Source organism: Oncorhynchus nerka, linkage group LG13 (genome assembly GCF_034236695.1).
Source record: "Oncorhynchus nerka isolate Pitt River linkage group LG13, Oner_Uvic_2.0, whole genome shotgun sequence".
Taxonomy (NCBI): Eukaryota; Metazoa; Chordata; class Actinopteri; order Salmoniformes; family Salmonidae; genus Oncorhynchus; species Oncorhynchus nerka.
Window position 1 is genome coordinate 44951392 of NC_088408.1, and position 17879 is coordinate 44969270.

The following is a 17879-nucleotide window of genomic DNA, read 5'->3' on the forward strand; positions in this document are numbered from 1 at the left end:
TTGAATTTTCTACGTAAAAATTTAAAAAATCATTACTCAAAATGACAGCGCCAAAGCAAACATGGCTTTTCACTGTGAAAGAGGCTTTTTCTATGTTGGTTGGTGATACAGATTTGCACATGTCCTTGCACTTTGAAAGGCGATGAAGTCAAGCTGAATGAAGTAAGTAAACAGCAGATATATGTTTGGTGTTGTCGATGTTTGATTCTGTAAAACTTGGGGAATAGCTCACAGATTAGCAAGTCATGTCATGATAACTTGGTTGGTACAGGTGAGGAAAAAGAGTAAGGAAGAGAATCAGATTACACAGACTCTCAAAGATTTCAAAAACAAATTACATTTTGATAAACTCTCATATCTATTGGGTGCAATACCACAGTAGCAATATTTGTGACCTGTTGCCACACGAAAAGGGCAAAGGACACTGTATATAGACATAATGACATTTGAAATGTCTTTATTCTTTTGGAACTTTTGTGAGTGTAATGTTTACTGTTAATTTGTAAATGTAAATGTAATTTGTAATTGTTTATTTAACTTTTGTTCATTATCTATTTCACTTGCTTTGGCAATGTAAACATATGTTTCCCATGCCATTGAATCCCTTAAATTGAATTTGAATTGACAGTGTGAGAGGGGGAGAGAGAGAGAGAGAGGTTATGTTCCTGACTAGAGCTGTAAAAGTGGTAGGAAGTTATATCTGTTCCAGAGATTGTAATGGATTACAACAAGAAAATGGGCGGTTTTGACCATCTTGACAAACTGAGGACCTATTAAAATTATGGAAGTATGTGTTTTGGGGGATGCTCAACATTGCTGTCATAAATGTATACTTTGTGTTGTGGACCCTGCATCGGCCCCTTCCCAGAAACTGCAGGCACTGGTCCCTGAAGGCATTCAAAATGCAGCTTGTGTGTTCACTTTGTGATATGGCTAGAGTGTGGTGTGCATCCAGAGTGGACACTAGGCAAAGAGCCTAGATACCTCCTTAGGGTGCTCTAGGTGTTCTTTGCCACTTTGCAGGATGGGGCGTGCTTCCAGAAGTTCAATGACATGTTGTAGGCTAAATGCAAACACTAAAGTGACAGTGTGAAATATTACATTTTCCTTAATATGTTATTGTCACTGAACAGTTGTTTGTCTTCTATCTTTATCTGTCTCTATCTAATACTTGTTGCATTCATTGAAATGTTGTCAAAGTAGGCTACTATTTCTACATTTTGTGTCAGGCCTGGTCTGTTCTAAATCTTATTTAGATAGGTTACCTACATTTTGAAATAGTCTCTGAATTATCACGTTTCATGTATGACCCAGATGCAGACAGTATTGAACAAACAAACATGTATTTATAATAGAGGGGCAGGCAAACAACAGGTCAAAGGAAGCAGGGGTCAATAATCCAGAGAGGGAGCAAAGGTTCCAGAACGGCAGGCAGGGTCAGGGCAGGCAGGGTCAGGGCAGGCAGGGTCAGGGCAGGCACAATACCCCATAATGACAAAGCGAAAAACAGGTTTTTATGAATTTTTGCAAATTTATGAAGGATTAGAACAAAAATACCTTATCTACATACCTATTCAGACCATTTGCTAAGAGACTCGAAATTGAGCTCAGGTGCATCCTGTTTCCATTGATCATCCTTGAGATGTTTGTAGAACTTGATTGGAGTCCACCTGTGGTAAATTCAATTTTTACAGACCTCTATATAAGGTTCCACAGTTGACAGTGCATGTCAGATCAAAAACCAAGCCATGAGATCGAAGGAATTGTCCGTAGAGCTCCGAGACAGGATTGTGTCGAGGCACAGATCTGGGGAAGGATACCAAAACATTTCTGCTGCTTTCAGGGTACCAAAGAACACAGTGGAAGAAGTTTGGAACCACCAAGACTCTTCCTAGAGTTGGCCACCCGGCCAAACTGAGCAATCGGGGGAGAAGGGCTTTGGTCAGGCCGATGGTCACTCTGACAGAGCTCCAGAGTTCCTCTGTTGCGATGGGAAAACCTTCCAGAAGGACAACCATCTCTGCAGCTCTCCATCAAGCAGGCCTTTATGGTAGAGTGGGGAATGAGGAACACGATTCTCTTGTCTGATGAAACCGGTGAAGCATGGTGGTGGCAGCATCATGCTATAGGTGTCACGTGTGCTTCCTCTCCTGCCTCTAGGTCACCAGGCTGCTCATTATGGCGCACACCTGTCACCATCTTTACGGGCACCTGCGCGTCATCAGACTCACCTGGACTCCATCACCTCCCTGATTACAACTTCCGGCGCCGACAGAGATGGCCGCCTCGCTTCGCGTTCCTAGGAATTTTTTTTTACAAGCATTTCGCCACACTCGCATTAACATCTGCTAACCATGTGTATGTGACAAATAAAATTTGATTTGATTTATATATGTCACTCCCTTTGGTTCCTTCCCCAGGCGTTATTGTTGCTGTTCCTGTGTCATGTTTGTGCGTTGTTCCGGTTTCTTATTTTGTATTATGTTGTGTTTATTTACTAAAGCACTCACTCCCTGAACTTGCTTCCCGACTCTCAGTGCACATCGTTACAGTAGGGATGTTTTTCAGCAGCAGGGACTGGGAGACTATTCAGGATCGAGGGAAAGATGAAATGAGAAAAGTACAGAGAGATCCTTGATGAAAACCTGCTCCAGAGAGCTCAGGACCTAAGACTGGGGTGAAGGTTCACCTTCCAAGAGGACACATGACCTTAAGCACACAACCAAGACAACGCTGGAGTGGCTTCGAGACAAGTCTCTGAATGTCCTTTAGTAGCCCAGCCAGAGCCCAGACATCTCTGGAGAGACGTGAAAATAGCTGCGCAGCGATGCTCCCCATCCAACCTGACAGAGCTTGAGAGGATCTGCAGAGAAGAATGAGAGAAACTCCCCAAATACAGCTGTGCCAAGCTTACAGCGTCATACCCAAGAAGACTCGAGGCTCTAATCGCTGCCAAAGGTGCTTCAACAAAGTATTGAGTAAAGGGTCTAAATACTTATCTAAACATGATATTTCCCTTTTTTAAATTTTTAATACATTTGCAAAAATTCTAAAGAACAGTTTTTTGCTTCGTTATTATGGGGTATTATTGTGTGTAGATTGACAAGCAAAACTACTTAATAAATGTTAGTATAAGGCTGTAACCTAACAAAATGTGGAGAAAGTCAAGGGGTCTGAATATTTTCTGAATGCACCATATAATATATTATACTTGGTACATTTTAAGTGAGTAATTTAGTAAAATTTACAACAATTTAAATAGTCATGTTTTTTGTTGTGTTGAGTGTTAATTGTTTTTGATAGTAAGTGTCTTTAATCAATGGATGACAAAATGAGTGTTATTCCTATTGACATGTAAGTGGTGTCATTAAAGATTAGGTTGTGCTTTTTAAACTAAGTTAACTTGTAAATGTCATTTGTTTATTTTTGAGCTATGTCTGTTTATTTGAAATGTGGGATAAAGCTATTTTATCTTGAAAATTCTAAGTAATTTACAGCAGCATTCTAGAATTATATTGGGGTCTAAAGGGTTAAATGCAGTGTTAGTACAAGGACCCATGCTCTCAAGAAGCAAGCAATTCAACCGTAAAAAGGGCAAAAACAGACACAACAATATTCAACACTATATACATTGCACCAGGAAATGTCAAGAAAACAACTAGATACAGTAGTGGTACACTACGGTCAGGCAGGTTTCCCTGACACCGATTAAGCTTAGTCCTAGACTAAAAAGCACCCTCAATTCATCATTTTCATTGATCTTGCTTTTTAGTCTAGGACTAAGCTTAATCTGTGTCTGAGCAACTGTCCATAAATCCATTAGCAGCAACATAAATAATGCACTGAGTAGGTGTCAGTAGTGGCAGAGCCATAGTGAGACAAACTTTTCTCCAAATTGGCACAAAAATACATTCCCATTCATAATTTAGTTTGGCTCCGTTTCACAACCAGGGGCAAATGAGCCAGATTTACTACATTGAAATTATGACTGGGATTGGTGTGTTTTATTTTACTCTGAGCCAAAAACCAACTGAAAAAAGGGCATTGTGCTTATGTCACACTTTGAAACAGCTAACTCCATTACATTTACATTTACATTTAAGTCATTTACATTTAAGTCATTTGACGCTCTGTCAACTTTTTAGTCCAGTGGAACAGCCACTTTACAATAGTAGTAGCTTTTACTTTATATCCTGTAAATATAGTTGATTATGAAGTGTACAACATATGCGTAAATACACTACAATTCAGCCATATTGGAGATCTGATCCAGGATTGGGCTGTGCTTTTTGAACACCAGACGGGCTGCGGCGTTTAGGGGTTTTTTTTCCAGGCGGGAGTGAGGTGAGTCAGTTAATCACATAGAGCATGAAAAAACGATTATTTGTTGTCCAGGGAATACTATTTGTAGATCAGATCATGATTACCTCACTTTGCTCACACTGATATGTCTGCCAGACATGCCTCGCCACCTCGTCAACAGACTGCAGCAATGTTGTGAGGCTGACAAAAATGGGTCAATTTGGGGGTAGTTAAAGGGAAGGGTCAGTGAAACCAACCATTGGAGTATATTGTAGCGAATTCAGGGGGTATTCTCGACAGGGACTCGAACCCAAATGCAGCGACTGTCTATTCAACACCTTAACTGTACACAAAGAGGTTTCGGACGGACGGACGTAGCATCCAGTGCTAGCTAGCCAAATAAGCTAACTTTGTTTCGTTGTTGTTGAGTTTGTTCTATTGCTTTGTTATAATTATTCAAATCTTAAAATGTATTAACAGTTGTTGTGATTTGTTTTCTGTCATTACATGTCCAATTTTGACATAAATTAGAAAACAAGTAGATTTTTCAGATTTTCGTTTTTCAAAATCAGAAACCAAAAATGAAAATACTTGCAGTTTTCCATTTTTCCACGTCGTCTTTTTAATCAAATAACCAATGAACAGACGATACACAGACTAGTCAGATATAGGACCGATTTTATTTATTTACATTATTTTTGTTTTTAGATAGGCCAACGTTCCTGCTTTGAACTTCTGACATTTTGGTAGACTATTTATTAGTCAACTTCTGTCATTAGCCTACTTGTTACACTAGAAGTGTAAAATAAACCCTTGATCACCAGAATGTCATAAATGATAGAATGAATGCTATCTAGTTAACATCTGTAAAGACTTGAAGTCTTTCTCTTTCCTCTCATGTCTTATCTCTTCTCCCCTGCAGCAAAGACGTTAAGGGAGTGGGGAGAAAATGCAGTTAAAAAAAATCTATGGAAAAATGTCCCGTGCATAATTTCAAAATGACATTAGTTTGACTGGTTCTAAGCAAATGAAAAGCTGCTAAAATAAACCCTTGATCCCAGAATGTCATAAATGATGAATGAATTTTGATAAAAGATTTCATGTCTTATCTCTTCTCCCCTGCAGCAAAGACGTTAAGGGAGTGGGGAGAAAATGCAGTTTTTGGAAAAATGTGGCATAATTTTGACAAACTGGTTCTAAGCAAATGAAAAGCTGCTAAAATAGCACCTTTATAGATGGTCCCAAACTGCACATTCATTCTCTCAAGATGCTGAAATAAATAAATAATATTTCTCCACTTCTGTTCCCGAGTAAAACTATACATTTCGTGTAGGCCTATCATTTTACTGCACGAAATGCTTAATGTGAGAGCTTATAGACCTAGAGACGTGACATTTTGAAGTCACCGTCTTGTGACTGTCACAACCACAACCATCTCACAACCATCCCATATAACACTGCTATCATCCTCTTTCACCACCTCACCAAAGCCTTTCCAAACATGAGGCTACTCTTTTGGTCCTCCTTTCTATTTATTTTCATCTATCAATTTCGCAGCTTTTCTCTTGTTGAATTAAACGCTGATATTGTCACTTTTGCATCAGTGGATCAACGTTAACTTTTTTCTCTTTATTCTCTTTATTCAACCCACAGCCCTTCATCCATTCCAGCTTTTCATAACCCTAAACTTGCTTACGCAATTTTAAGATTCAACAATACAATATCCCTTACTAGTTTCCTAGTTTAAAATAATTTCTGACTTCAGCCTTTAGTCAAGATGGCTTCCCACTACAAAGATTTTCTATTATATTGACAAGATAGTCTTTAGTGACCACTCTAACAATGGAAATGCATGTCCTCAAAGATGGAAGGCAGGCGTGAGGTGAGAGCAGGTGGGACCATTTTAGCCAATGGGAGGGCAGATATGCATGTGAACAACATGCACAACTCTGATATAAAGTATATTTTTTTCAAAGTTGCAGAAATGCCACATGCGTCCACTTATATCAGTGCATTCGTAACAACTTAACCATTGGCCTCCCGAGTGGCGCAGTGGTCTAAGGCACTGCATCGCTGTGCCACTAGAGATTCTAGGTTAGAGTCCAGGCTCTGTCGCAGCCGGCCGTGACCGGGAGACCCATGGGGCGCTGTACAATTGGCCCAGCGTCATCTGGGGTAGGGGAGGGTTTGGCTAGCAGGGATTTCTTTGTCCCATTGTGCACTAGCGACTCCTGTGGCGGGCTGGGTGCAGTGGCTGGCTCCTGGGTTAAGTGGGCATTGTATCAAAACAGTTGGGTTGTGTTTTGGAGGACGCACAGCTCCCGACCTTCGCCTCCCCCGAGTCTATACGGGAGTGGTGAGATAAGACTGTAACTACCAATTGGATACCATGACATTGGGGAGAAAAAGGGTTCAAAAATGAACAACCTAACCATTGTGAAACTTATTTTTGGTCAAGTCATATTGCCTGTCTGTTTCTAGGATCATACACTCACATGGTATCATTCAGAGTGCACATGATATGGCATGTAGAGTGTGTTGTTTTGGAGTGGAGTTGATTGGCACTGTTGCCAATTGTGCCATCTGCAGCAGCGCCCGCTCTGCCCACGCTCTCCAGGGAGTGGGCATGGCTATCAGGAGCCATTAGTCTCCACGGTGACAAGCTGGCCCGCCAGCGAGCCTGATATTCCTCCAAAGGATTCTTATTTAATTTTTTATTTTACCTTTATTTAACTAAGCAAGTCAGTTAAGAACAAATTCTTATTTTCATTGACGGCCTAGGAACAGTGGGTTAACTGCCTTGTTCAGGGGCAGAACGGATATGGAGAGGGAAGTGGAGGATGCAGCATATTAGTATTTTTCAATTTAAAAAAATAATAATTTTACACATTTGTAGCTAAGAGATTTCAGTGTGCCTAGACTGCTAGATACAGTTGAAGTTGGAAGTTTATATTCACCTTAGCCAAATTCATCTCAACTCAGTTTTTCACAATTCCTGACATTTAATCCTAGTAACAATGCCCTGTTTTAGGTGAGTTAGGATAACCACTTTATTTTAAGAATGTGAAATGTCAGAATAATAGTATAGATAATGATTTATTTATTTCAGCTTCTATTTCTTTCATCACATTCCCAGTGGGTCAGAAGTTTACATACAGTCAATTAGTATTTGGTAGCATTGCATTTAAATTGTTTAACTTGGGTCAAATGTTTTGGGTAGCCTCCCACAAACTTCCCGCTATATGTTGGGTGAATTTTGAACCATTCCTCCTGACAGAGCTGGTCTAACTGAGTCAGGTTTGTAGGCCTCCTTGCTCTCACAGAGTTTTTCAGTTCTGCCCACAAATGTTCTATGGGATTGAGGTCAGGGCTTTGTGATGGCCACTCCAATACCTTGACTTAGTTGTCCTTAAGCCATTTTGCCACAACTTTGGAAGTATGCTTTGGGTCACTGTCCATTTGGAAGACCCATTTGTGACCAAGCTTTAACTTCCTGACTGATGTCTTGAGATGTTGCTTCAGTATATCCACATAATTTTCCTTCTTAATGTTGCCATCTATTTTGTGAAGTGCAACAGTCCCTCCTGCAGCAAAGCACCCTCACAAAATGATGCTGCCACCCCCATGCTTCCCGGTTGGGATGGTGTTCTTCGCCTTGCAAGCATCCCCCTTTTTCCTCCAAACATTACGATGGTCATTATGGCCAAACACTTCTATTTTTGTTTCATCAGACCAAATCAAATTTTATTTGTCACATACACATGGTTAGCAGATGTTATTGCGAATGTAGCAACATGCTTGTGCTTCGAGTTCCGACCATGCAATAATATCTAACAAGTAATCTAACCTACCAATTTCACAACAACTACCTTATACACACAAGTGTAAAGGAATAAAAATATATGAATGAGTGATGGCCGAACGGCATAGGCAAGATGCAGTAGATGGTATACAGTATATACATATGACTTGAGTAATGTAGAGTATGAAAACATTATATAAAGTGGCATTGTTTAAAGTAGCTAGTGATACATTTATTTCATACATTTTTCCATTCCATTTTCCAAAGTGGCTAGAGTTGAGTCAGTATGTTGGCAGCAGCCACTCAATGTTAGTGATGGCTGTTTAACAGTCGGATGGCCTTGAGATAGAAGCTTTTTTTCAGTCTCTCGGTCCCCGCTTTGATGCACCTGTACTGACCTCGCCTTCTGGATGATAGCGGGGTGAACAGACAGTGGCTCGGGTGGTTGTAATTGATTATCTTTTTGGCCTTCCTGTGACATCGGGTGTTGTAGGTGTCCTGGAGGACAGTTAGTTTTCTCCCGGTGATGTGTTGTGCAGACCACACCACCCTCAGAAGAGCCTTGCGGTTGTGGGTGGTGCAGTTGCCGTACCAGGCGGTGATGCAGCCGGACAGGATGCTCTCAATTGTGCATCTGTAAAAGCCTCTTGAGATTGAAGAGGCGCTGTTGCAGCTTCTTCACCACACTGTGGGTGGACCATTTTAAGTTTGTCCGTGATGTGTACGCAGAGGAAATTAACACTTTCCACATTCTCCACTGCTGTCCCGTCTATGTGCATAGGGGGGTGCTCCCTCTGCTGTTTCCTGAAGTCCACGATCATCTCCTTTGTTTTGTTGACGTTCAGTGAGAGATTGTTTTGCTGACACCACACATGGAGTGCCATCACCTCCTCCCTGTAGGCTGTCTCATTGTTGTTGGTAATCAAACCTACAACTGTTGTGTCGTCTGCAAACTTGATGATTGAGTTGGAGGCGTGCATGAAGGGCAAAGGACTAGCCAAAACCAAAGTTATTTTCAATGAATGCAGAGCTATGATAGTCAAAATTCATTATTTTACACTTTTTTATTTACAAAAGTCTGTTAATTAACCAATGTAAAAAGCTATTGTCATATTGATATCTTTAACCAGACAGGGAAATTCACTGTAGCTATTGACAACCATTTAGCTAGCTAGCTAACTTTACCTACCTTTTTGGCTGACAACGTGAATATTTTAACATGTAAAACAAAATGTACCTGTCCGTAAGACATTGTTTCTCAAGTAGAATTAAGTTATCTTCAATGTTGTCCATAACTGTTATCACATCGCATGCATCCACAGTCTCATATTTCCTGAAAATGTCGAAATTGGCAACACTGGGATTCCACGAGATAAAAGCCACAAAGCCACAAAGTCTCAGAGCGGATGTTGATGCTACGTCATCCGACCAATGAGAGCTGGGGTTTCTGGGATACGTGTTCAAATCTCAAAGAAATACTACATTCTTGTCAGAAGGGTCCAAAAACACCTGTACCCACATAGTTACACAGTGCAGGTTTAATAAAACATGCTATGACATTATAGTGCCCTTCATGATATAATAATGCTCTGACATCATAATGCACTTTATTATGTAATCATGCTCTGACATAACAATGTATTGTATTTAACCTTATACAGGTTGTGTAATGGAAATCTAATCAAATCTATTTAGCAAGAGACACCTTTTGTCTCATGATGTAATAATGCTCTGACATCATATCTCTCTCTCTGTGCAGACGGACGCAGCGCTGATGTACGACGCGGTGCACATGGTAGCGGTGGCAGTGCAGCAGTCGCAGCAGATCACTGTCAGCTCGCTGCAGTGCAACCGCCACAAACCCTGGCGCTTCGGAGCGCGCTTTATAAGCCTCATCAAAGAGGTACCGTAATACTTCAAATGTTAGCATTTCATTGAAATACAGATGAGGAGGAATTCAGTAAGTATGACTTCATGTAATTAAGTTAATATGACTATGGCTCGTGTTTAAGTTACCACTACTCAGTTTATTTAGTGACTCACTAAACACCAGTCTCAACATCAACAGTGAAGAGGCGACTCCGGGATGCTGGGCTTCTAGGCAGAGCAGCAAAGAAAAAGCCATATCTCAGACTGGCCAATAAAAAGAAAAGATTAAGATGGGAAAAAGAACAGACACTGGACAGAGGAACTCTGCCTAGAAGGCCAGCGTACCGTAGTCACCTCTTCACTGTTGACGTTGAGACTGGTGTTTAGTGAGTAATGAAGCTGCCAGGTGAGGACTTCTGAGGGGTCTGGTTCTCAAACTAGACACTTTAATGTACTTATCCTTTTGCTCAGTTGTGTACCGGGGACTCCCACTCCTCTTTCTCTTCTGGTTAGAGCCAGTTTGTGCTGTTCTGTGAAGGGAGTAGTACACAGTGTTGTACGAGATCTTCAGTTTCTTGGCAATTTCTCGCATGGAATAGCTTTCATTTCTCAGAATAAGAATAGACTGAAATGTCCCAGAAAAAAGATAGTTGTTTCTGGCCATTTTGAGCCTGTAATTGAACCCACAAATGCTGATGCTCCAGATACTCAACTAGTCTATAGAAGGCCAGTTTAATTGCTTCTTTAATCAGTACAACAGTTTGCAGCTGTGCTAACATAATTGCAAAAGGGTTTTCTAATGATCAATTAGCCTTTTAAAATGATAACCACAACGTGCCATTGGAACACAGGAGTGATGGTTGCTGATAATGGGCCTCTGTACGCCTACGTAGATATTCCATTAAAATGTAGCCGTTTCCATCTACAATAGTCAGTTACAACACGGACAATGCCTACACTGTATTTCAATTCGATTCTATTTTAATGGTCAAAAACGTGCTTTTCTTTCAAAAACAAGGACATTTCTAAGTGACCCCAAACTTTTGAACGGTAGTGTGTGTGTGTACAGCCAAAAGTTTTGAGAATGACACAAATATTAATTTCCACAAAGTTAGCTGCCTCAGTGTCTTTAGATATTTTTGTCAGATGTTACTATGGAATACTGAAGTAGAATTACAAGCATTTCATAAGTGTCAAAGGCTTTTATTGACAATTACATGAAGTTGATGCAAAGAGTCACTATTTGCAGTGTTGACCCTTCTTTTTCAAGACCTCTGCAATCCGCGCTGGAATGCTGTCAATTAACTTCTGATGGAAGCCCATTCTTGCATAATCAATGCTTGGAGTTTGTCAGAATTTGCAGGTTTTTGTGTGTCCACTCGCCTCTTGAGGATTGACCACAAGTTCCCAATGGGATTAAGGTCTGGGGAGTTTCCTGGCCATGGACCCAAAATATCGATGTTTTGTTCCCCGAGCCACTTAGTTATCACTTTTGCCTTATGGCGAGGTGCTCCATCATGCTGTAAAAGGCATTGTTCGTCACCAAACTGTTCCTGGAGGGTTGGGAGAAGTTGCTCTCGGAGGATGTTTTGGTACCATTCTTTCTTTATTCATTGCTGTGTTCTTAGGCAATATTGTGAGTGAGCCCACTCCCTTGGCTGAGAAGCAACCCCACACATGAATGGTCTCAGGATGCTTTACTGTTGGCATGACACAGGACAAATGGTAGCGCACACCTTGTCTTCTCCGGACAAGCTTTTTTCCGGATGCCCCCAAACGATCGGAAAGGGAATTCATCAGAGAAAATTACTTTACCCCTGTCCTCAGCAGTCCAATCCCTGTACCTTTTGCAGAATATCCGTCTGTCCCTGATGTTTTTCCTGGAGAGAAGTGACTTCTTTGCTGCCCTTTTTGACACCAAGCCATCCTCCCAAAAGTCTTCACCTAACTGTGTGTGCAGATGCACTCACACCTGCCTGCTGCCATTCCTGAGCAAGCTCTATACCGGTGGTGCCCCGATCCCACAGCTGAATCAACTTTAGGAGACGGTCCTTGCGGTTGCTGGACTTTCTTGGGCTCCCTGAATTCTTCTTCACAACAATTGAACCACTCTCCTTGAAGTTCTTGATGATCTGATAAATGGTTGATTTTGGTGCAATCTTACTGGCACCAATATCCTTACCTGTGAAGCCCTTTTTGTGCAAAGAAATGATGATGGCATGTGTTTCCTTGCAGGTAACCATGGTTGACAGAGGAAGAACAATGAATCCAAGCACCACCCTCCTTTTGAAGCTTCCAGTCTGTTATTCAAACCCAATCAGCATGACAGAGTGATCTCCAGTCGTGTCCTCATCAACACTCACACCTGTGTCAACGAGAGAATCACTGACATGATGTCAGCTGGTCCTTTTGTGGCAGGGCTGAAATGCAGTGGAAATGTGTTTTTGGGATTCAGTTTGCATGGCAAAGAGGGACTTTGCAATTAATTGCTGTTCATCTGATCACTCTTCACAACATTCTGGAGTATATGTAAATTGCCATTATACAAACTGAAGCATCAGACTTCGTGAAAATGAATACTTTGTGAAAATTAATGTATTCTCAAAACTTTTGCCCACGACTGTGTATATATATATATATACAGTCGTATTCTCATCAATAAACAACAAGTACACTTATATATATATATATAAGTGTACTTGTTGTTTATTGATGTGTTCATTCAGAACTGGAAAAGATGCCATGGTCTCAGCATAACTCCCTGCTTAAATACAAATGTACTGTCCCCCCCCTACTTTAGTCTTTCATATCTCTCCCAGCAACGTGTCTCTCTGATCCTCCAATCACTTTGAAGTAAAAATTCAAACACAACCAACTTCACAGTGTAATGAACTCCAATACCTGTCAAACAAGCCTCTGTGGTGCTCGTCTCTCAAAGTTTATTGTTGTATTTAAATGCAGACTGTGTAGAGAGAGCCAGGCGGAAGGTCTAGCTTGGACACATTGGACTTTTTTAGTTTTTTAGTTGAATTAGGTGGTTGGTGTGTGTGTGTGTGTGTGTGTGTGTGCGCGTGTGCGTGTGCGTGTGCGTGTGCGTGTGTGTGCGTGTGCGTGTGCGTGTGTGTGTGTGTGTGTGTGTGCGTGTGTGTGTGTGTGTGTGTGTGTGTGTGTGTGTGTGTGTGTGTGTGTGTGTGTGTGTGTGTGTGTGTGTGCCCCTCTCTATAGGCCCATTGGGATGGCTTGACTGGACACATCCTCTTCAACAAAACGAACGGTTTGAGGACAGACTTCGACCTGGACGTAATCAGTCTAAAGGAGGAAGGACTGGAAAAAGTAAGTTTGTGTGTGTGTGTGTGTATTGGTCAGTGGTGGTCGGGGGTGTTTCAGATTCGGAGGAGGATTTTTATTAACATGACCTTATTTCTATTACAGCATATTGGATGATATTGGATGATTGTAATTCATATTCTATTCACCCAGCTCAACGTAACATCGATAGGTTTAGGCTACTACATTATACTCAAATTTGCCCTATACCCTTCATGAGGTTACTACAACCTAGCCTACAAATTAAAGTTCATAACGAAGGTGCACAGGTCGACAGAGAAATTGGAGTACTCAAGGTGACAGACAGTGTGCAATACTACCTTGCACACTCTCGCATCTAGCTGATCTTGGGTGTAATCATTAGCCCAACTAAAACCAACCTTTCTATTGGACAAAGTCAGGTATGTCCATCCCTGTTTTATTCCATTTGCTTACATTTAAGAAAGGTTTTGCAAAGGAATTGACGGAATCAATATACCCCTGATCAACAGCACACACAGTCACTTTCATAGCATCCACGTACAGCATCATCACTTTGCTCGTTGTATAATTCCTTTTCCCATCTACGTACTGTCCTCCTCTAACTTTTTCCCTTCAAATGTGGACTAAACTCACCAAGCCAAACCTTCATACCATAACCGTTAAACAGCCTACATTGTAGTCACCATATTAACTAGCGTTATAGTCAACATAGCTACTAAAACTAGCCCGTTTGTACACATGGATGGGATTGTGGGTTTACTATCACGCAGTACAGCGTAAAGCAAGCAGCTTACGACAAGCAGTTTAGCTCCTAACCGCTCCTAACCAATTGGGCTATTGTTTGTGTTTTTTAGCATTATTTGTAACTTATGTTGTACATAATGTTTCTGCCACCATCTCCTAAGTCCAAAAAGAGCTTCTGGATACCAGGACAGCGATTACTCACCTTGTACTGGACGAAGATTTTCTTTAACGAGTCGGACGCAAAGGATTTACTTCAGAAACCGGACAATGCCCAAATCCCTGTCATTTGCATGAAGAAGAGACGGAGATATGGGGGTCGTAGGTCAGGGTGCCTTGTAAGAATCCGACTGTGAGTGGGTAACCCGCCTCTACCATCAGTCCTATTAGCCAACACGCAATCATTGTATAATAAAATAGATGAGCTCCGATCAAGACTATCCTACCAACATGACATTTAAAAACTGTAATATCTTGTTTGACAGAGTCGTGGCTGAACGACGACATGGATAACATACAACTGTCTGGGTTTCCCATGAATCGGCAAGATAGAACATCTGCCTCCGGAAAGACAAGGGATGACGGTCTGTGTCTATTTGTCAATAACAGCTGGTGCATGAAATCTAAGATGAATGAAGTCTCAAGGTTTTGCTCGCCTGAGGTAAAGTATCTCATGATAAGCTGTAGACCACACTATTTACCAAGAGTTTTCATCTGTATTTTTCGTAGCTGTCTATTTACCACCACAAACTGATGCTGGCACTAAGAACGTACTCAACGAGTTGTATAAGGCCCTAAGCAAACAAGAAAATGCTCATCCAGAGGCGGTGCTCCTAGTGGCCGGGGACTTTAATTCAGGGAAACTTAAATCTGTTTTACCTCATTTCTACCAGTATGTAACATGTGCAACCAGAGGAAAAAAACTCTAGACCACCTTTACTCCACACACAGAGACACATACAAAACTCTCCCTCACCCTCCATTTGGCAAATCTGACCATAATTCTATGCTCCTGATTCTTGTTTACAAGCTAAAACTAAAGCCGGAAGTAACAGTGACTCGCTCAATAGGGAAGTGGTCAGATGACGCAGATGATAGCACAGACTGGAATATGTTCTGGGATTCTTCCAATGGCATTGAGTAGCAATAAGTGCATTGATGACGTCGTCCCCACAGTGACCGTACTTACGTAAATACCCCAACCAGAAGCCATGGATTACAGGCAACATCCACACTGAGCTAAAGGATAGAGCTAAAGAATCTAAAATCTAGCTAAAGAATCCCGCTCTGCCCTCAGACGAACCATCAAACAGGCAAAGCGTCAATACAGGGCGAATATTAAATCCTACTACACCGGCTTTGATGCTCGTTGGATGTGGCAGGGATTGAAAACTATTACGAACTACAAAGGGAAGGCGGGAGCCTACTAGATGAGCTAAATTACTTCTATGTGCCCTCACTGTCATTTTCAACCTGTCCCTGACCAAGTCGGTAATATCAACATGTTTCAAGCAGACTACCATAGTCTCTGTGCCCAAGAACACCAAGGTAACCTACCTAAATGACTACCGACCCGTAGCACTCACTTCTGTAGACATGAAGTGCTTTGAAAAGCTGGTCATGGCTCACATCAACACCATTATCCCAGAAACCCTAGACCCACCTAATTTGCATACATATCACGTCCCAACAGATTCACAGATGACGCAATCTCTATTGCACTCCACACTGCCCTTTCCCGCCTGGACAAAAGGAACACCTATATTGAGAATGCTATTCATTGACTACAGCACAGCATTCAACACCATAGTGCCCTCAAAGCTCGTCACTAAGCCAAGGACCTTGGTAATAATCACCTCCCTCCCCAACTCGATCCTGGACTTCTTGACGGTCTGCCTCCAGGTAGTAAGTGTAGGTAACAACACATTTGCTACCCTGATCCTCAACATGGGGGCCCTTCAGGGGTACATTCTCAGTCCCCTCCTGTACTACCTGTTCACCCATGACTGCATGGACAAGCACGACTCCAACACCATCATTAAGTTTGCCGATGACACAACAGTGGTAGGCCTGATCACCGACAACGATGAGACAGCCTATAGGGAGGAGGTCAGAGACCAGGCATTGTGGTGCCAGGATAACAACCTCTGCCTCAGCATGATCAAGACAAAGGAGAGGATCGTGGACTACAGGAAAAGGAGGGCCGAGCACGCCCCCATTCTCATTGACTGTGCTGTAGTGGAGCTGGTTGAGATTTTCAAGTACCTGGGTGTCCACATCACCAATTAACTGTCGTGGTCGAAGCACACCAAGATGATTGTGAAGAGGGTACGACGATGCCTATTCTCCCACAGAAGATAGAGAAGATTTGACATGGGTCTTCAGATCCTCAAAAGGTTATGCAGCTGCACCATTGAGAGCATCCTGACAGGTTGCATCCCTGCCTGGTATGGCAACTGCTCAGCCTCTGACCGCAAGGCACTACAGATGTTAGTGCCTACGGCCCAGTACATCACTGGGGCCAAGCTTCCTGCCATCCAGGACCTCTATACATGGTGGTGTCAGAGGAAGGCCCTAGCAATTGCCAAAGACTCCAGCCACCCTAGTCATAGACTGTTCTCTCTGCTAACACACTGCAAGTGGTACCTAAGCTCCAAAAGGCTTCTTAACAGCTTCTTCCCCCAAGCCATAAGACCCCCCACCCTCCATTTTTACGCTGTTCTCTTTTTATTATCTATGCATCGTCACTTTTCACTTTAACTCTATCAACGTACATATTACCTCAATTACCTCGACTAAACAGAATTGTTTTAAGAGGATATCTTTTTTGCTGTGAGCACCAAAACGTGACTTTTTCTAATCCTCTTATAGAGTCACATGCATGTAAGATGTTTTGATTACTATATAGCATCAGAAAGAGCAGATTATGAGGTTTCAATATCTCACTTTTTCCAAAAAAAGAACACTGTTCCATGAGCTCCACACTTGAGCACCAGGCAATAGATAACCTACAGTAAAAATAAGTCTTAATCTAATGTGACCCAAGACCTTAATTAATAAACACAACCAAAATATTATTTTTCCGATAGCATCTGCCTGTCCTCCTCCTTAAGGATCGAACCCCAGAAATAGCAGGGGTTCAAAATTTACATTTACATTTACATTTAAGTCATTTAGCAGACGCTCTTATCCAGAGCGACTTACAAATTGGTGCATTCACCTTATGACATCCAGTGGAACAGCCACTTTACAATAGTGCATCTAAATATTTTAAGGGGGGGTGAGAAGGATTACTTATCCTATCCTAGGTATTCCTTAAAGAGGTGGGGTTTCAGGTGTCTCCGGAAGGTGGTGATTGACTCCGCTGTCCTGGCGTCGTGAGGGAGTTTGTTCCACCATTGGGGGGCCAGAGCAGCGAACAGTTTTGACTGGGCTGAGCGGGAACTGTACTTCCTCAGTGGTAGGGAGGCGAGCAGGCCAGAGGTGGATGAACGCAGTGCCCTTGTTTGGGTGTAGGGCCTGATCAGAGCCTGGAGGTACTGAGGTGCCGTTCCCCTCACAGCTCCGTAGGCAAGCACCATGGTCTTGTAGCGGATGCGAGCTTCAACTGGAAGCCAGTGGAGGGAGCGGAGGAGCGGGGTGACGTGAGAGAACTTGGGAAGGTTGAACACCAGACGGGCTGCGGCGTTCTGGATGAGTTGTAGGGGTTTAATGGCACAGGCAGGGAGCCCAGCCAATAGCGAGTTGCAGTAATCCAGACGGGAGATGACAAGTGCCTGGATTAGGACCTGCGCCGCTTCCTGTGTGAGGCAGGGTCGTACTCTGCAGATGTTGTAGAGCATGAACCTACAAGAAC

At 42.2% G+C, this 17879-nt stretch overlaps 1 protein-coding gene across 1 annotated transcript in view; it reads left to right on the forward strand.

Moving 5' to 3' along the window:
- Window positions 1-17879, forward strand: part of LOC115139560 (glutamate receptor ionotropic, kainate 2) — a 203997-nt gene that overhangs the window by 118502 nt on the left and 67616 nt on the right. The window contains 2 exon segments of the mRNA XM_029677090.2: window positions 9864-10007; window positions 13199-13306. Coding sequence (XP_029532950.2) covers window positions 9864-10007; window positions 13199-13306 — 252 coding nt within the window.